At 43.4% G+C, this 17,397-nt stretch overlaps 1 protein-coding gene across 2 annotated transcripts in view; it reads right to left on the minus strand.

Moving 5' to 3' along the window:
• Positions 1-17,397, minus strand: part of LOC133345284 (polypeptide N-acetylgalactosaminyltransferase 13-like) — an 88,424-nt gene that overhangs the window by 59,504 nt on the left and 11,523 nt on the right. For both annotated transcript variants that reach the window (XM_061555915.1, XM_061555914.1), the window contains one exon: positions 6,763-6,931. In XM_061555915.1, coding sequence (XP_061411899.1) covers positions 6,763-6,931 — 169 coding nt within the window. The remainder of the gene's footprint in view (positions 1-6,762; positions 6,932-17,397) is intronic.

Consider the following 17,397-nt stretch of genomic DNA (forward strand, 5'->3'; position numbering starts at 1 on the left):
TTTCAGCACATATGAACGGCACATCACAACGGCTGTCAGTTCGTCGTGTAAATTACATAGCACGGTTCGTTCGGACGCGAGACTGTGTCTGCCAAAGAGGAATTCTTAACGAATGCATCAATGCATTATATAAGAAACGTTAATCACAATCGCGCAAAGTTATTGGGAAAAATATTATTAATTAGCGTCATTCCGGACAACAAGAGGCTTTCATTGGAATTATGTTTGTTATTTGTCGCTTGTTTCTTCTTCAGATAAAAAAAACCCCAGTATACTATCTTATTCTCTTAATATAATTCCCAGTACCACATTTACTAAATTAATGCACAGTGTACGTAAGCAATGTCTTCGTTAGCTCTATGTGGGGGCACGTACGCTTTAATCGTCAGAAGTTATGCTCACACCGCATACTCTTTCATTATAAATAAAGATGCGTAAATAATTTTGGGGAAAGACGCGGCGTGTATAATTCATAACGTTTTCAACATTTTATATTTCAATCAAATATGTTGTTTTGCATTTTACAATTAAAGCTGCATTATGAAACATTCATATATATATCTCTTTCGCGAATAAGACACCGTGGTAGATAATGAAGCTATTCAAGTTAGACTGCTGTCCACTGAGATTAGGTTTTGAATGCTCCGACTAGACTGGATTGCAGCTCGCAGATAATCCACTTTATTGACCTTCATAAACACAGACGCGCAGGCATTTCACACTGCCTGCCAAAATGACAGAGCCTGGACATTTAATGCCATCACAGTAATACTTAACTTGACAGACTAATGTTTGCAGCTTTCTATAAGGAACAATGGGCGTTATGGTTTTGTGATTGAGTCCCAAAAGAAACATTATCCAAAAAATTACAGTGCCCATCTGGTGAACTGATTGAGTTTTGCTTTTGATGACCCAGTCATGAGCATCAATCAACCGAATCGCATATGACAAGCAGGATGAAGGCATGCTGCTGGATATCCTTGTTTATTAAACATTCGTTATTAGGATTACAAACGCTTCATCTATAGTGGCATCATATGAAGGCCTGTTTATATTCTGAACATATGTAGTGACGTATATTGGGTCACTACAGCATGGGGAGCCAGCTCCCGAGAGAAGAGTGTGCAACTGTGTGTGTTAGAGCCTCTCTCTGGCACCAGAGTTCATATGGCATGGAAGGGGGCCCTAAGGGGCATGGTTCCGGTGGCAGTCAGAAAGAGGGCAGTTGAGGACGTGACAGTCTGGGTGAACCCGAGAAGGCACGTGACCAGGGCAGGATAATGAGGGGGGGGGGCAAAAGGTGGCGAGAGGGACACGTGGTGTATGGCCCAGAACCTTCTATTAGGATCTAGAAGGGGGCGTGACCGAGGGTGGAGCCAGGCCACGCCCAGGGGCATAAAAGGGAGGTCGCGAGCGCCGATCGAGGCTGTCTGATGGAATGGAACCCGTCGGTGCTACGTCTCTTCCATCCTCGGTCCTCGGTCTTCACGCTCAGCATCGTGGGTCAGGCAGTGTGCTTCTGACTGACCCGGTTATGTAGTCACCCCGTTGTGGTCTAGTTAACAGTGGTGGCTACCACCGATGTCATTATTCTGTGTACGTTATGTAGTTACCCTGTTGGGGTTGTAGAGGAAACGTGTTGCCTCCAAGTTCAAGTGTGTGCCTCCGTGGAACCCACTACACATATGTATGTTGAACTAATTTCGCACCATACTAATCGGAGGTGATACTACACAGCAACATCATATTACTTTCATAATCAACATCGCATTAAACATAATGCATATTTAAGATTCCTTTAATGTATGGCTTGCCACTAAAAGTGCACTTCCTGTTCTGTGCACAGCCGATTGCACATAAGACTCACATTTTTCTATGACGGGTGGAAGTACAATAAGCCTAAATTTGGCCGAGGAAAAAAACTAGCAATGGTGATTTATATTCCTTAATTCCATATCATGAGCCCGTGTCACTGATAATGCATTTCTGCTAAGCAGGTATCTGCTGAGCGCCAGAGGCAGCATCATCGCTCGTGCAAATCTAATCAATGGTCATTAACTTACCCAGGGTTTTATTAATTTACGGAAGACAATGTAGATATAAATGGAAGTCTTAAATGACAGGTGAGCTCCAATAGGCTGGATGAGCGGCGGCACTGCGGCAATACCACAAGCAGCATTATACTTTGCGGAATATATATTTATTAATCTTGGAAATCTCGCCGTTCTATTTTTTATTCCAAAAATTCCGGTACAAGTGCTTTGAAGAAAAAAATAACAAAGGAAAAGATTTAATGAAATATGACAGCGAAAAAGAAAACTCAACCTGCATTTCCATCTGAATTTTCAGATCAGTGTTCGATTAGAAAGCAGAGTAGTAATTACATACGGTATTGCGATTGTAGATGCTGCAACGGACGATACGACGGGCAAAACCATGCACACGCCGTGCACGCTAACGGAGGTTTGAATAGAAACACCTTGTGAAAATTAAACTGTGATTTTAGTTTTGGGTTTTTTTTCTTTTGGTAACATGTGGGAGGCTTGCGAGGCTAACTAGAAATGTTGTCCTTGCCGTGACGCTGTGCGTGCTGTGGGTCACGCTCCCCATTACCCCTTCTGCTCCACCCTTCTTATCGGCCATTCTGTTGCTTTATGAATGAACACAAAAGGACCTTGAGGTTGAAAAGTCTGGCTATTCTGAGATTAGCCTCTATATATATATTTTAAAAAATACCGTTATAAGGAATCGTTTCGAGCGTCTGACGTGTTGAAGGTAGCTTGAGAAAACCCAACGAAAACAAAAAAACTCCGCGCAAGAATGACACAATAGATTTGATAAACAAAAATTACCCTGTTTCTTCGCTGCTGCTGCTGCTGCTACTCAGGCTGGTTTCAGATACGAATGCATGCTTGGGTGCTCTCTGCTCTGCCGTACAAACCGCCGCGGTGTCTAAATTCACTTAGTGCATGGGAGGGCCGTGTAAAATTAGCGGTGTACAAGCAGGTTTGTGTTGGTAAAAAAACACCCACCGTACACTCTGGCCATGCCGACCCAAAACCCTTCAAGGTACGCAGCACATTAAGATGCTGTAACAGAATGCCATGCGCGCACGTGTGTGTTTGTGTGCTTATTTTTGGCAGGGCTAGTCTACTGGCTAAGAAAGCTTCCCATCAGAAAACCCATCACCTCCATGGCTCTTTAGATTGGCTGCCACTGCGCCCAGCTGGGTCTTTGAGCTTGGCCCACACGGCTAATTGTTCCGTGTCAGAATATTAAATGAAAATGATGCAATATGACAAAATACATTCTTGCCCGTGCATGAAAACAATCGACATTAGCCGCAGCTATTTATATAAATTCTCGCAGGGTTAAATAAAACTAAATACAAATAATTAAATTTCAAGTAATGGCGTGTGGAGTGTGAACTTACCTTGTTATTTTGTAATTACTAGTAACTTTGACTTATCTTCAGGTTTCTCCTCCATATAGCCCTGAATACCCGAGATTAACATTGATGGTTTTCAGTTACAAACCCGTTTACCCTGCTGCTGTAATTTCTCATCATTCGCAATGTGCACACAGATTCACATGTACACAACACTAAATAAATAATGAGCACCGCGCACAAAATATTACAGGCACACGATAAAAGAGTCACACAACCGACACAACATCGGCACTATTTCCCAATGCTATGTTGTCACGGTGGAATTCAAATAACATTGGTGCCCCACTTAAATATGAAACAGCTCTGAATGGGAATATAACTATGTTTGTACATTATTGCCAGTGTTCTCGAAGACATCAGCATCATGGCTACCTGATTAAAGTGTTGCTTATAATGGACCACTGTTTTAAGGTGAAGGCCGACAGATGAAGCTACAACCACTTATTTCTCTCCGGCGGATATTCGAGGTGAAAGGGTTAATTCGGGCATTATTACGTTCGCACACGTTTAGGCGTAGCTAAGCTCTACGAGTGTGACGTGATATTGAAAAGTAAGCGTTACACGCAGAAGTGGCGATAACACTTTTCTCAGCTAAAATGCATAAAAATTGGTTACTCGCAAGGCCACAGACACGATCTTTGGAAGGGCACTTTTGATTAACATTTTTTTTAAACCCCACTGGCTTCCCACACATGGGTATGCGTGCGCAAGGATCCTCGACACAAGCTAGCCAAGAGCTCATTCAGAGTGCACAGCCGAACGCTTTTTGAAGATAGCTCAGGGCGCATTGGAAACAGTCGGCAGTTAACATGAGCAAATTTAGACAATTTGTAGGGAGAACATTGGGGGGTTGGGAGAGAAGGAGGGAACTTACATTATTATTATTAAAGAAAAAAAGTGATTTCACATTCACTGTAAAGTTAAATGGCAGCAGCGAGTTTCAAACAAAAGGGCTCTGATAAATCGAATCAGACACCACTTTGAGTAATAATTCAGGAAGTATTGTGCCGCTGGGGTTGGAGATGTCTCAAGAATGCGACGCACGCTCCACAAGGTTACACGCCTGTCGACCTTACAAACGATGAAGTTGAAAACGACCAAGAGGGTGCAATGTAGAGTAAATTGTTTACAGTTTCCAAGGGAAATATGGATTCACAACGGCAGATTGACAAATGGCAAAAAGGACCCAAAAATGAACATGATGACTGCTGCCGAGCCGCCAATGCTTCAAACACGCCACTGAATTGTACCAGAACTTTGTGAGTGCACAAGCGTACGTATCAAAGACCGACCCGTACCGGTGGGGAACAAATATAACTGAAAACTAGAAATCAAAAACCTCTGCCAATGAGAACATTAATGTTTTCAAGCAAAATTACAGCGAGGCCTATGACCAAAGCATCCTGAATGCGCCCGACCTCAGCGGATCTCAGACGCTCAACAGCGTTGCAAATGGACAGCGTTTGGATGCACCGACCACAAAGCAAAAAGCAGGTTGCTATAGCTATGTTGTGGGAAACAGAGGCCAGTGCAGAAAAATCCATTGTTGTACTGCACACCTATGGTCCCATATAAATGCTCCCTGCCTTCACCAAGCCGTGCTTACCAGTGTGATGAAGTATGGTCAAGGAAACCCCTCCACAACCCAAAAGGCGTAGGAAGGCCCTCACCCAGCACTGGATTGATTGCACATGTAAAGGAAGGCCCCAATGTACACTTGTACTTATCACGCTCGGATGTGTCAGTGATAAACAAGTTGAACATCTTGTATTTTAACGCGTGGTTACCCAGTCACATCAGCTCTAGGGCGTTACCTAGCTCACTGAACAGCAATTATAAGTCAATTAACATTAAATGCAATGTGTCTCCGAGAACGTACATTCACAGTGCACGTGATAACATTTTATTTAATTAAAAAAACGAGCACAAACTGGTTGACACGGTGGTGATACAGTTTGTATCGGCGTAAATCTTTTTTTTTTTCCACGAGTAGAGTCAAGGTCATTGTGCCTCTCTCTGCTCCAAGGACCAACGAGGCAACAGTTTACTCCATTGTCAGCCCTGAGCCAATGACGCAAATTCCACATGTCCATGGCAGGGCACAGTGCCGGTTCGATATTCGCGGCGCAACAGCTGATACTAAATCTAGATTTTTTTTTTATATTACCAGTTAAGGCTCGCCGAGCTATTACATCTCCTTTACTGGTAGTAACCTCCTGGTTACACCAGCCCATAGGGGATTATTTTGTCCGTCCGTCGTGCAGGGAGGAAATGGGTGGGGAGGGAGGGGCTGGGTGCGGAGGGTGGGCCTTGGTGGGGAGGGGAGGGTGGGGAGGGTGGGGAGGGGCTGAGTGGGGAGGGTGGGGCTGGGTGGGAGGGGAGGGGCTGCACACCCCCGTAGTGCCCTTATCAACGTTTAACCTACTCACGCCGGCTTGTGCACGCCCTCACAGTCGGGCATATTTGCAGAATTCACCAAGCCGTCGTTGACCGAGCAACCCAACGTTACTACCAGCTCCCTCCGCTGGAATGTGTTTCAGAAGCAACCCGGCCAAAAAATGGTCACTCAACGAAGTGGCCCATCACGTGGAAATGCATGGCATCCAAAAACTCTTAAGAGCGTGTTGATTCTAAATGTGGAGGGAATAACCGGAGGACCCGGAGAAAAATCCACACGGCCACAGGGAGAACACGCACACTCCAAATATAGAGGCGTCGGGGTGAGGATCGAACCCCCGACCCGTATACCAGGCGAGGTAGTTAACATCTCGCCACCATGATACAATGGCATGGTGTCTTCAATCCCCCCACCCCCCCCCGCCTCTGTTCACCCAGCAGTATAAATGGGTCACAACGCAGTGAGACAATCGGCAGGTCGTGAGTGGCGGGGTAAAGTGCGGGTACTCCCATCTCCTCCAAGATGTCTGGCCGGCGTGGAAGAGTAGGCCAAATACTCTGTAAGAGAGGCTCGCTGGAGTGCCCTCTCGCGGAGGTCCTTCTGCTAGCGGTGGAGCGAGCAAGCAATTGCAGCGCTGCACCTTTGAGCTATTGCCACTGTTGACGTCCGACAACGTAGCGCTCATTTCACGGATTCCGGACGAACCATTGGCAGAATCGACCGTCGACCAGGATTTGAACTCGTAACCATCCGACTTTGAGCCACGCGTTCCGGCCGCAGCACCATCTGCTGGCTCAACGGCCAACGAGGCAGCGTGGAGTCAAAAGTAAAATCGGGGGTCACAAAGGTCGGTTGAAATCAGAGGCGAGCTTAACGCAATCCGTAATAACAATAATCGGTTTTCAAAACGTACCCGTCGAGGCGAACGTCTGGAAGAGACCTGTTCAGCGCGATCTTGTTGCTGACCAGCAGGTTAAACTGATTGATTTTGAACAAGTCCCGCATGTGCTCCTCCTCCACCTTGGGGATGTGCACAGCCTTGCCCATCTCCCCAGGGCCCTCTCGGGGACGGGAGATCGCGCCTGCGCACACGTGCAGAGCACAAGCAACACACACGACACACACGTGGATTACGGACAGATCACAACCCCAGCGCCAAGACGCACGGGCAAATACACAGAGTACGGGACGGACAGCGCAGCAGTCGATTTTTGCGGCAGACTTTTTTTTTTATTGTTCTTGCAGTTCCCACTATCTTCCTGCACCATAACGCTAACTCTTGCACGCCGATAGGAAGCAGGTGGAGTCAGCAAATGTGGGAGAGAGAGAATGTAATTACTCTTGACTCATAGCACTATAATTGTTCGAAGAACACGAACCAATAGTTTATGCTTTCTTTTCATGTCCGCACTCTTCCCAAAATTGTTTTTCAAACGAAATAATATATTCCATAAACGGCTACAATTATTAAAGGCTACATGCAAAGACGGTAGGTTAGTTTTTTTACGTTGTAACCACACCGGTATCGCTACACATTGAACAGGTCATTCGTACTCTTAGTTTTTTCGGTAAAGTCACGTAGGTACAGCAAATCTGGCTGTGACGGTCCCACCTGATGACGGAGACTTGTGTTGCCTCCGAAACGTCGTGATTTTTATTATTTTATTTCTATTATTACTTTTATTAATTTTAATTTCATTTTTTACCTACGTGACTTGACCGAAAAAACTATGAATCCTTGCAGTCACGAAAGCTTCAAATCTAGAATAAGGTTATTCGTATTGTGAAACCCATCTTGGAAACACGGACACCCGCACTTCCAAACACACGAACAGAGCGATGCACAACGCAACATTGATAATAATGCCGTTCTTCTGGTGATATGCAACATGTCACACTCAATATCTCGTCGGCTTCAAATGCTCCATATATACTTGACAGACCCACCGAGATGTCACATTTATGTTTCAGGGGACGTCATCCCTCTCCGACGAGAGCAGAGTTGAAAAGAAAAAAAAAAATCTCATTCCCATTCAATTGTTGTTACAATCGTTATAATTGAGTAAATTTGAATCGTGGCACCAATGAGCCTATGGCTGCCACGTGGAGGACGGTCGAGTTGATGTGCCCTCTGTAACAACCACTGTGCACACCCCCACAGCACACGAGCCATCACGGTGCAGTGTCAGGTTACACTTAACCAAGGCTTATCTGAAAATGGTGTCATTAATGGTTCCACTGGTCTTTGAAGTGCACTATTCAACCCTTAATACATTATTACAATTACAAGTAAGGCACATGCTCCAGGATATCCGTGCCACATGGATGGTCTAATTACGAGTCAATGTTTCTCATTAAAGGGAAAGTCTTCAATTAGTTGGAGGGGAATTCAAATCCAGTAATTTTATAACGGCCGCGCATGTGTGTGTGTGTGGAGCGGTAGTGTAGCGGTTTGTGCGCTGCGCTACGAACCTGGTGACCCAAGTTCGATCCCTGCTCACGGCCAACACCAGCGACAATTATCTGAACCGGTTCTGGGCTTCCCCTAGGTCGACTCAGCCGCAAATGAGTCCCTGGTGGCGGTGTAAAAACATCGCCACTGGGGAGACAAAGGCGGTCGGACGTGGTGCTGGCCACCTACCCCCTCGTGTGCTGTGCCGGCCTTCATAGGTGCTACTCGCTAACAGCACTTGCCCCAACGGTGTGTTAAGGCTCTACGGGGGCTCTTTGTCTTGTTTGCCTTTGTTAAAGACTCAGCGGCAAGGGGTTTGTCGTAAGCGCATTCTGCAATGTACTTGGAGAGTCTCTGAAGCCGGCGTGCCGAAAGGAGCTTCCCACGTTCCCGTTTAAAATTATTTAAGAGAATAAAGGACATTCCGTAAGCTCTTTTAAAATATTAATAAAATGGTAATGGCAAGCCAACCTACTAAAAAATGATTTCTCCCTCATGCATAATAAAGCTGTCCATTCAAGTGCTAATCATATTCTTTAGAACACCCGACGCACACAGCGCATACATTTTACAAGAAACTTTCCTTTTTATTTAAAAACACTACATTTGGCACCAAAGCAGCGGTTTCTTTATATACATTCGAATTGCAAATAAAGCGAGAGCATTAAGGTAGCACACGTCAGAGGACAACATGTGTGAGAGAAGAACAATGTGAAAGGCATAGCAGCTCCCTGCTATTTAATGAGAAATGTTATATTTCAAGGTAGAGTAATTCAAATTACATGTCACATGATGTGTGAGCACAATATTACACATTTTCAATAGGTACACGCTACATTTTTTTCTTTCTCTGTGATAATGAAATACACAACATCAATTTTGTAGCCACTACAACGTAGCCTAAGGGGGATTTGTGCTCACTCAGAGCAGGGAGTCACCAATTTCAACTTGAAGCACGGGGCTGTACATCAAGCAAAGCATCAAAAAGCATTGGTCACAATCAAAAAGAGACGTGCACACATCATAGCAATGTGCCTGGAGATATTAAACATGTGCAATGTTCGCCAGAACAAAAACATTAGATAATAATAATGTTCAAGTATACAAAGAAACGCACACATCGGTTAATTTAATCTTGAGCACAGGATGCTGAAAGTCCGTGCAAACGAACTTCCCATTAAAATTTTTTGTTTAGAGAATAACAAAAATGTAAGCTCTTTTGAAATATTCATAAAAGGGTAATTCCAGACCAGCCTAAATATTATGAAAGGATTGCATCATACATAGTTTTGTATTAAAATTGCGAGCATCTATACTTGTCTCAAACACTTACGCATATTCTCGAGGACATGAAATGCATAAGAGGTGAAAGCGTTTTTTTGTTGGTATAGCAACCCTGTACTTTCACAATAAGCTGTCCAATCTTTTTCCATCCTGCCACTGTTTATCGCTCCTGTGGTGCCCAGCTTACCGGTTACCGCCGCCAAATTTGGCTGTTAAAAATCGATCACAAAAACCGGTACCAGCAAAGTGTAGTGCAGAGTGCTTGCACAGGTTGCACGCACTGTGAGCGTAAATGGTGTGTGCTATCAGCAACCCTGGTTATGACCGTGAAATAGAACCAAGACCTATATTACATGCGCACGCACACAACCCTAACATTCTCGCGCGCGCGCGCACGCACACACACACACAAACACTGTAAACGCTCACAAACCAAAGGAAAAATGTTTCAGGGCATTATTTGTTTGTTATTTGTTTTCAGGGCATTATTTGTTTGCTACGTTATTCTCTTGAAATTAGCTGACGTCAAAAGGAGAAAGTGGGGAAGTGGCCTGCCTTCAGCACTGCACTAAAAAGGCCGGTGATTGAATTCAAGTTTACAATGCGACACAAATGTCTCCCTTCACTGCAAATCAAATATCTGACCTGTGTTTTATTTATTCTTGGGTTTTTTTCGGTAAAGTCACGTAAGTAAAATGTTTTAAATTTAATTAATAAAAGTAAAATAAAATAAAAAAGCACGACGTTTCGGAGGCAACACAAACGTGGTGATTTTTATTTTATTTTAATTTTACTTTTATTAATTAATTTTTTTTTACCTACGTGACTTTACCGAAAAAACATAAGAATATGAATCCTTGCAGTCACGAAAGCTTCAAATCTAGAATGTGTTTTATTTAATTGTGATCATACACAAATGCCAATGCAAGCACTGAATATATTTATATTTTCAAATCATAATAATACAGCCTTTTGTCAAACCTCCTCATGCTGTATCAGTCATGGAGGTTATTTGACCATATTTCAGGACGTTGTTCAGTGCCAGTTAGTGAACAAGGGAAGGGGGGGGGGGTGACTCGTTCAGATACCACTGATATTAATACAAATGTATTTAATACAAATTAAAATAAAATACGGTACATAACCAGGTGGAGTGGTGGTGCGGTGGTTCGGGCACTGCCCTCTGAATTCAGAAGAATATATCAGTGGGGAGTGATATCTGTGGTGAGTGATATTTTAATCAGTCCTAGCCTCCCCCACCCCCTTTTCGCCAATCCGCCATGACCAGAATGGTGAAGTATGGGCGAAACAACCCCTACGCCTGATGCAGTGTGGGGGAGGCCTTCACTCTATAGTGGATTGAGAAAGGAGTTGTAAATTACTATGACAGCACGTATAGGAATAGACGCTCCTTGACCAATTTCGGTTAAAAATGTCCCCATAATCCCTTTCAATTTTCAGGTGATTAAAAGTAAGAAAAGTCAATTTCAATGTAGTATAAGCCGGTTATGAATATATGACCGTGCAATCCCCCCCCTCCCATCCTCATCGTAAGCTATCCGTGTTTATTAATCTATAATTGAACTACTGCTACATATAGATTCCTTCGGAGCTTTGTTAAAATAAAAAATAAAATATAGGAGCCAGGTTTTGCAAGAAGGATGATTCAAGAAAGCGCCTCGCAACCAACACACGCACAACATGGCAATGAAGACAGCATGTTGTGCATTACGGCTGCCACTACCCAGGAGGACTCGATGCATTTGACGTGATTCAGGGTCACAGTTTCGCGAAGGCTGGTTGTCCCGTTCATTTGTACAGTTTTTGTTTGCTCCAGTTAGCCTAAATATAACATCAGCATATCATTTGCATTAATTGAAAATAACCGAGTATCACACTGCACAATTCGAGGCATGTATCATAAACATTGGTGTGGAAATATTTTTTTTTGCCGAAATGATACATCTTTACAGGACTGCACCCTTTCGGAGCATGTCCACAATTGAGACGGCTGGGGTAATGCATTCATGAAATTTAAACAATTTAGCAGATTGGGCCCAATACCAATCCGTCAGAGCAGGATTAAAATTAATATGTGCTGCTCCGCTGGCTGAGCTACGTACGTTCTGTATCCATCAGTGTCCCAATTCTCCTGTTTGTTGGTGGGCCCGAACCAGAAAATTCCACGCTGCTGCTGCTGCTGTAATGGGGATTAGTCGCTCCCATAGGACAATCATTGTTAAATTCACAGGAGATTTTGCTCACCTGGTGATGATGCTCAATTTAACCGAACCCTGTGAAGTATTCAGATGAGCTTGTATGTATACATTTTGAACTTATTTCGCACCGTATAAGGCCAACGTACGCTGTAAAATAGGTTCCACATACGTACAACCGTGCTCATCGGAAATGCGGGGGGAAGGACAACAAACTAAACACCAACAGCAGTTCTAAAGAAATTAGTTTTCAATCTAGCGTTAAAAGTGCATAGCTCCAGTGGCTTCCTACACATACTGACCTTAGCTGGGATTTGAACTTATGTTCTCATGATGAGGAGGAGCCCTCCTGCTCTCCACGAACATAACTTAAGTGGCAAGGAAAACTCCACCGATGCAGAGTTGCACGTGATCTTGGCCTTAATTCAGCAGGCGGTCACGGATATAATTAATTTGGTAGACTTCCTGGAAGTACAGTCAAGCTGATGCCGAAGAAGATGATGATGCTAATGATGCTGATAGCGAGGTTAAAGCACGCAAGCTTTAAAAGCTTTTATCTAATGATATAATGTGGCAACATTGCAAAAATACTGAAAAGTATTTAATTTACACCCATGGGAAAGGATGTTACCCACCTCTGACACTTTACTAGTGTAGTGACTGACTCAGAGACACTAAGAGTAGGAGGCACTCTGTTTATTAACACGGCCTGACAGTAACGCTTAGTAACTACGGTTCCCAGGTCAGGACAGCTGGTAGACTGCCTGATTGGCGACACCGAGATGGTGAAGACGGTGACGGCGACGAAGACTCCGGCAGCACGACGGGGGATCCCACTCCACACGACAGCCCCGAGCTCCCCTCCCGGGGCCCCCTTTTACTCTCAGCGTGGCCTGGCCCCGCCCCCTTCTGGAACCTTCTAGCGGGTTCTCGATGTGCCCCTTCCATAACCTGTACCCTAGATCCCTTTCCGGTCTATCACGTGGCCTGCTGTCAGTCAGGGCTGCTGTGAACTAAGATCCCCTTCCCTGCCAGCAGCCAGCGCTATGCTGCTACGTGACCAATTCTATGTCACTACACTAGTATTGCGAAATGACTCAATATTTCATTTGTGAAGCGCGATAGGTCCCAAGAACGACTTATTCCTATATAGTATGGACTATATCATGTTTATATCTCCTACCATCTACGGATAGGGTTAAAGTTTAGAAATAGGAGTCTAAAGTTTAGTATTCGTACACAAAACACACATGTCCCAAGTCTGTACAAAAATAACATCTGACATGTTTGGAATGCACGATAAAACACAACTCAAATGCATTGCAATTAATGGATAAATACTTACTTCGTTGTGTTCTTGGCGGTAAACATAGCATGCGTTTATATTTTCTTTGAGTAGAATATTGTAAGTAAGCATATTCTTGATACTCCATGGAGGACTAATCACGAACATTTTGGACCAGTAGTTAAATATTCTGCTCAACGAGATGATGATGACAAAGATTATGATATTGTTGATGACCTACCACAAGCTCACTATATTTAACAGCTGACTGGGACAGTCATAGCCGGAGGCAGTACGTCTACTGTATTAGTGAAAGCATAGACCAAGGTGGAATATAATTAAGGACTAGAAAACATCAGTGGATAATGAACCACCATCATCCCCATCAGCCACGGTCAATCCAACGCTGGATGAAGTCCTCCCAAAGCTGGTGCCATCTTTCGTTATCCTGCCATGCAAATTATGCAACACTAAGTCTTAAATCCACGGCATAAGGAGCGGCACCAATCACTCTTAATAAACTGGCGACGATGAACAGATTTTTAAAAATATATATATTTATTTTGGCACGAACACTGAAAACCTCCAATATTTACACATGCAAACATACACTTAAACAGATCTGTTCCTAAGGTCCCCTTGGCTGTGAAAAATGCAATAAAGAAGCATGCGGGTATAAAGCGAAGCCACTGGCCACCATCTGGCACAACGCAACGCGGCGCCGTTCAGTTAGTCTCTGCCATGGAAACATTTAGCCGCAATCCCCGCAAGCCAACTGTGTTTGTGTGAAAAATTGACATTATGAAGCTAATTGGGCACATTTCAAGCATTGAGGGAATTATGTACAGTGTGTCATTATAAACACACACACTATATTTGTGTGTTTTTTATTACGTTTGTACTTTTCAGCGACGACTGATAATATTTTGATGAACGTATGCAGCCCACACAATCCATTTGCATTTGATTTTAAATGGCCTTCAAGGTACCTTTCTTCTTAGCACTATAATCACACCAAATGCTACATGATAGGCATATCATTTTCAGCGTGGCCAATGCAGGAGGGACACCATCTGTAAAATCCCACGCTGCCACAGGCAGATTCATTGACGTAACATAATAAGACAATTTAGCAGCGAGCCATCCAATATTTAGCATTTAATTTAGGTATTTGGAAGACCATGACAGGAACGTAAACAGATACGTAAAGTTTAACACGTGAAGCAGACTTCGTGTTTTTCTTACTGTCTTGTTGTTATATCCTCCGCACGCTAACAGTATGACTTGTGAAAATCTGTTGAATAATTATGAATGTTTTCCTCATTCACGTACAGCAAAGCATCACATTAACGAAGCAACGCTGAATAATTAATGGCCAGACATTTACGTCACACATCCTGCCTTGTCGTCTCATCTCTTGTTAAATCTGATCTAAAAAGTTTCCGAGACTTGTTTTCGAATTGGGGCCGAACACAGATACATGGTTGACAAGCTGAAAAAGTGAAATGGGCCGGAGGTCAGCAATCCATATTTTCATTTATATTACATCATGATGTGACCCCCACGTACGAAATAATGTAACAATAACCTATTGTTGGCAGTCACTGTTCTGGTACGAAAGCTGTTAACATAATATTTTATCACAGCGCTCAAAATGCTTTCTCGATTACAAGCTCTAAAGAGCCGCATTACACACACAGGTGCGCATGATTCAATAAACACAGCAAGTGATGTGTAACAGATTTAAGTGAAAACCATCCGAGCAGCTACACACAAGCACACACACACACAAGCTCCTGCTTTCCTGTGACAGACACCCTCATCCCCACCCCACGGTAAAAGGGGATCTATCTGACACGTGAAGGCCATATGCGGCCGAGAGCTACAGCGGCACGTGAAACTAGAGCTGCTATGAATCAGAGCTTGCCTAATACATTTTCCCACACAGCTCCAGATGGCTTTAACACGTCATGTAGCACGGAGCCCTCTCCCCAACTACCGGGCCGCTTGGACACGCTCACTAAACCACACATCATGCAAGATTCCCTACAAGCCCAGCTGCACGTTCAAATCGTGGAAAGGTTCTTGCAGCATCAAACTCGACGAGCGGACGAAAATTGGAATCGGGAAATTGCCAGAATTACGGCACAATGATGATGGAAAATTTTGGGGTAATAGTTCGAAAAATAGTCGCACGCTTTTCTAGAAAATTTGCACTCTTTGTGTCATAATATTACACGTAGTAAAAAAAAAAAATCACAAATACTTGATGTGTATGTTGCCCAACTGTCATATTATTCGTGATATATATATATTATTCAAGGAAAGACATTGTGGCGAGGAAAAATTTCGTTGGAGAAAACAACAATGCTTTGAAAATGTCCATCGCATTAAACAATTTAAATTATTCACACAGTTTGCAAATTATCCATCGAGGCTAACAGCCAATGGCACATCGGCGAGGTGGATTCATTTGTAGTTTCGTCGGCTACAAGGCTGCATGAAATATGTGACCTCACAGGAAGCTCATCCCAGACACAGCACGCATCATCTGCATGCACATCGAGCCACGGTCGACTGCGAATGTACGGAACAACTTACTTATCTTTGCACAACGTGCATAATTTAAAAATTCGGAAACAAACATTTGGCTCCAAATTGCCAATATTACAATGCAAATTCGTGACACGCAGACAGATGGTGCTACCTCCCGAGTAGTGGTAAAAATGTGATTGATACCGCTTCCTGGGCTATAAAGAAAAATGTTTCAAGCTTTATCACGGTGTATGCATATGCAATGGCAAAGATAAAATTCATAGGTTAAGCTTTACAAGCACTTTACGCATTCCCCACCCCACCCCACCAATCTTTCACGAGACGGCTCATTCTGTGAGAGAAAATAAAAAGAGTGTCTGCATGAATGGACAACTTCAGGAAAAAAAAAGACACTTACAAAACTTGCCGTCCTCAGCTTGTCGTGCCAATGCCAAGCGAATACAGAGAAGGCTATTACAAACAATAGCACAATCCCCAATCGCTCCCGAAATGTAGACGATGCATTGTGCCCGAGATCGTCGCGCGTTATCTGCTGTTTTGACCCGGTTTTTTAAATCTACTTTGAACTCTTGAGGGGTTTTTTTAATCTTAGGTTTTTTTTTCGGTAAAGTCACGTAGGTAAAAAATAAAATAAAAAAATACTAAAAGTAATAATAGAAATAAAATAATAAATCACAACGTTTCGGAGGCAACACAAGTCTCCGTCATCAGGTGGGACCGTCACAGCTAGCTAGAAAAAAAAAACCTAGTCACGAAAGCTTCAAATCTAGAATCTGAGGGTTTTATTTACGACAAAAAATATATATATATTTGAAAAAATGCACACACAGTGACTCACGAGAAAAAAAAACAATTGCACAAGATAAAACACGTGTTTTCATAAGTATACAGTACATTGATTTAATGCATTCTAAATTTACATCCCGTTTGCCTATTCACTATTGGACGAGGGGTTCTCCATGTCATGTCAGCCACTTCAAGTTGATTAGCCATACTTCACCTTGCTGGTCAATGCAGGTTGGTGAAAGACGGAGAGGGGGGGGGGCAGGTCCGCTTGATGTATCACTCGTCACTGACGTTAGCCGTGGCCCAGCAATCGAAATCCGGTTGTCGGAGTTCGCCGTGCTAACCACTGCGCCACCGCTCCGCCGACTCTGTACCTGCTACTTGCGCTTGCTTACATTCCATCTCTTCTCATTTGACTTAACGAATTCAACCTCCGCTGAGATTCGAAATCGTTAAATTGTTCAACATACATTAAAACACAATGCGTTAAATTTGCTAAATCAGCGGCAATTTCGAAAACGTTACTCAATTTGCCAAACCTCCCCGTGTGGAGCCGAGATGGGTATCAAATTAATGAACTTCAAATCCCCGCTGCGACTTCTATTGTTGTTGCCGGTGACAATGATGGTTGGAGAAATTCGTACAAACTGTAAGCGAGCGAACATTTCTCCTCCGTGTCGAATACGACCTCTCAGGATATGAACGCTAAAGTGAAGTAAAAAAAATCGCTGTTAATGCGCCACATGCATAATACACGCAAGCACACTTTCACAAGACACACCATGACGTTTACACCAAAATCCACTCATGGTAGTTGCTATATTAGGAAATAAAATGTGCAAGCACCGCATGATAATTTAACGCACTGCTGTGTATGTAGATATAAGGATATTGCGGTATTTGATACATGTTCCTAAAACCCTCCTGTTTCATTTTCGAATTGCAAGTCAACTTTGTTGTGAACACGTA

This window comes from Lethenteron reissneri, chromosome 21 (assembly GCF_015708825.2).
Source record: "Lethenteron reissneri isolate LAM-NWPU_2019-01 chromosome 21, ASM1570882v1, whole genome shotgun sequence".
Taxonomy (NCBI): Eukaryota; Metazoa; Chordata; class Hyperoartia; order Petromyzontiformes; family Petromyzontidae; genus Lethenteron; species Lethenteron reissneri.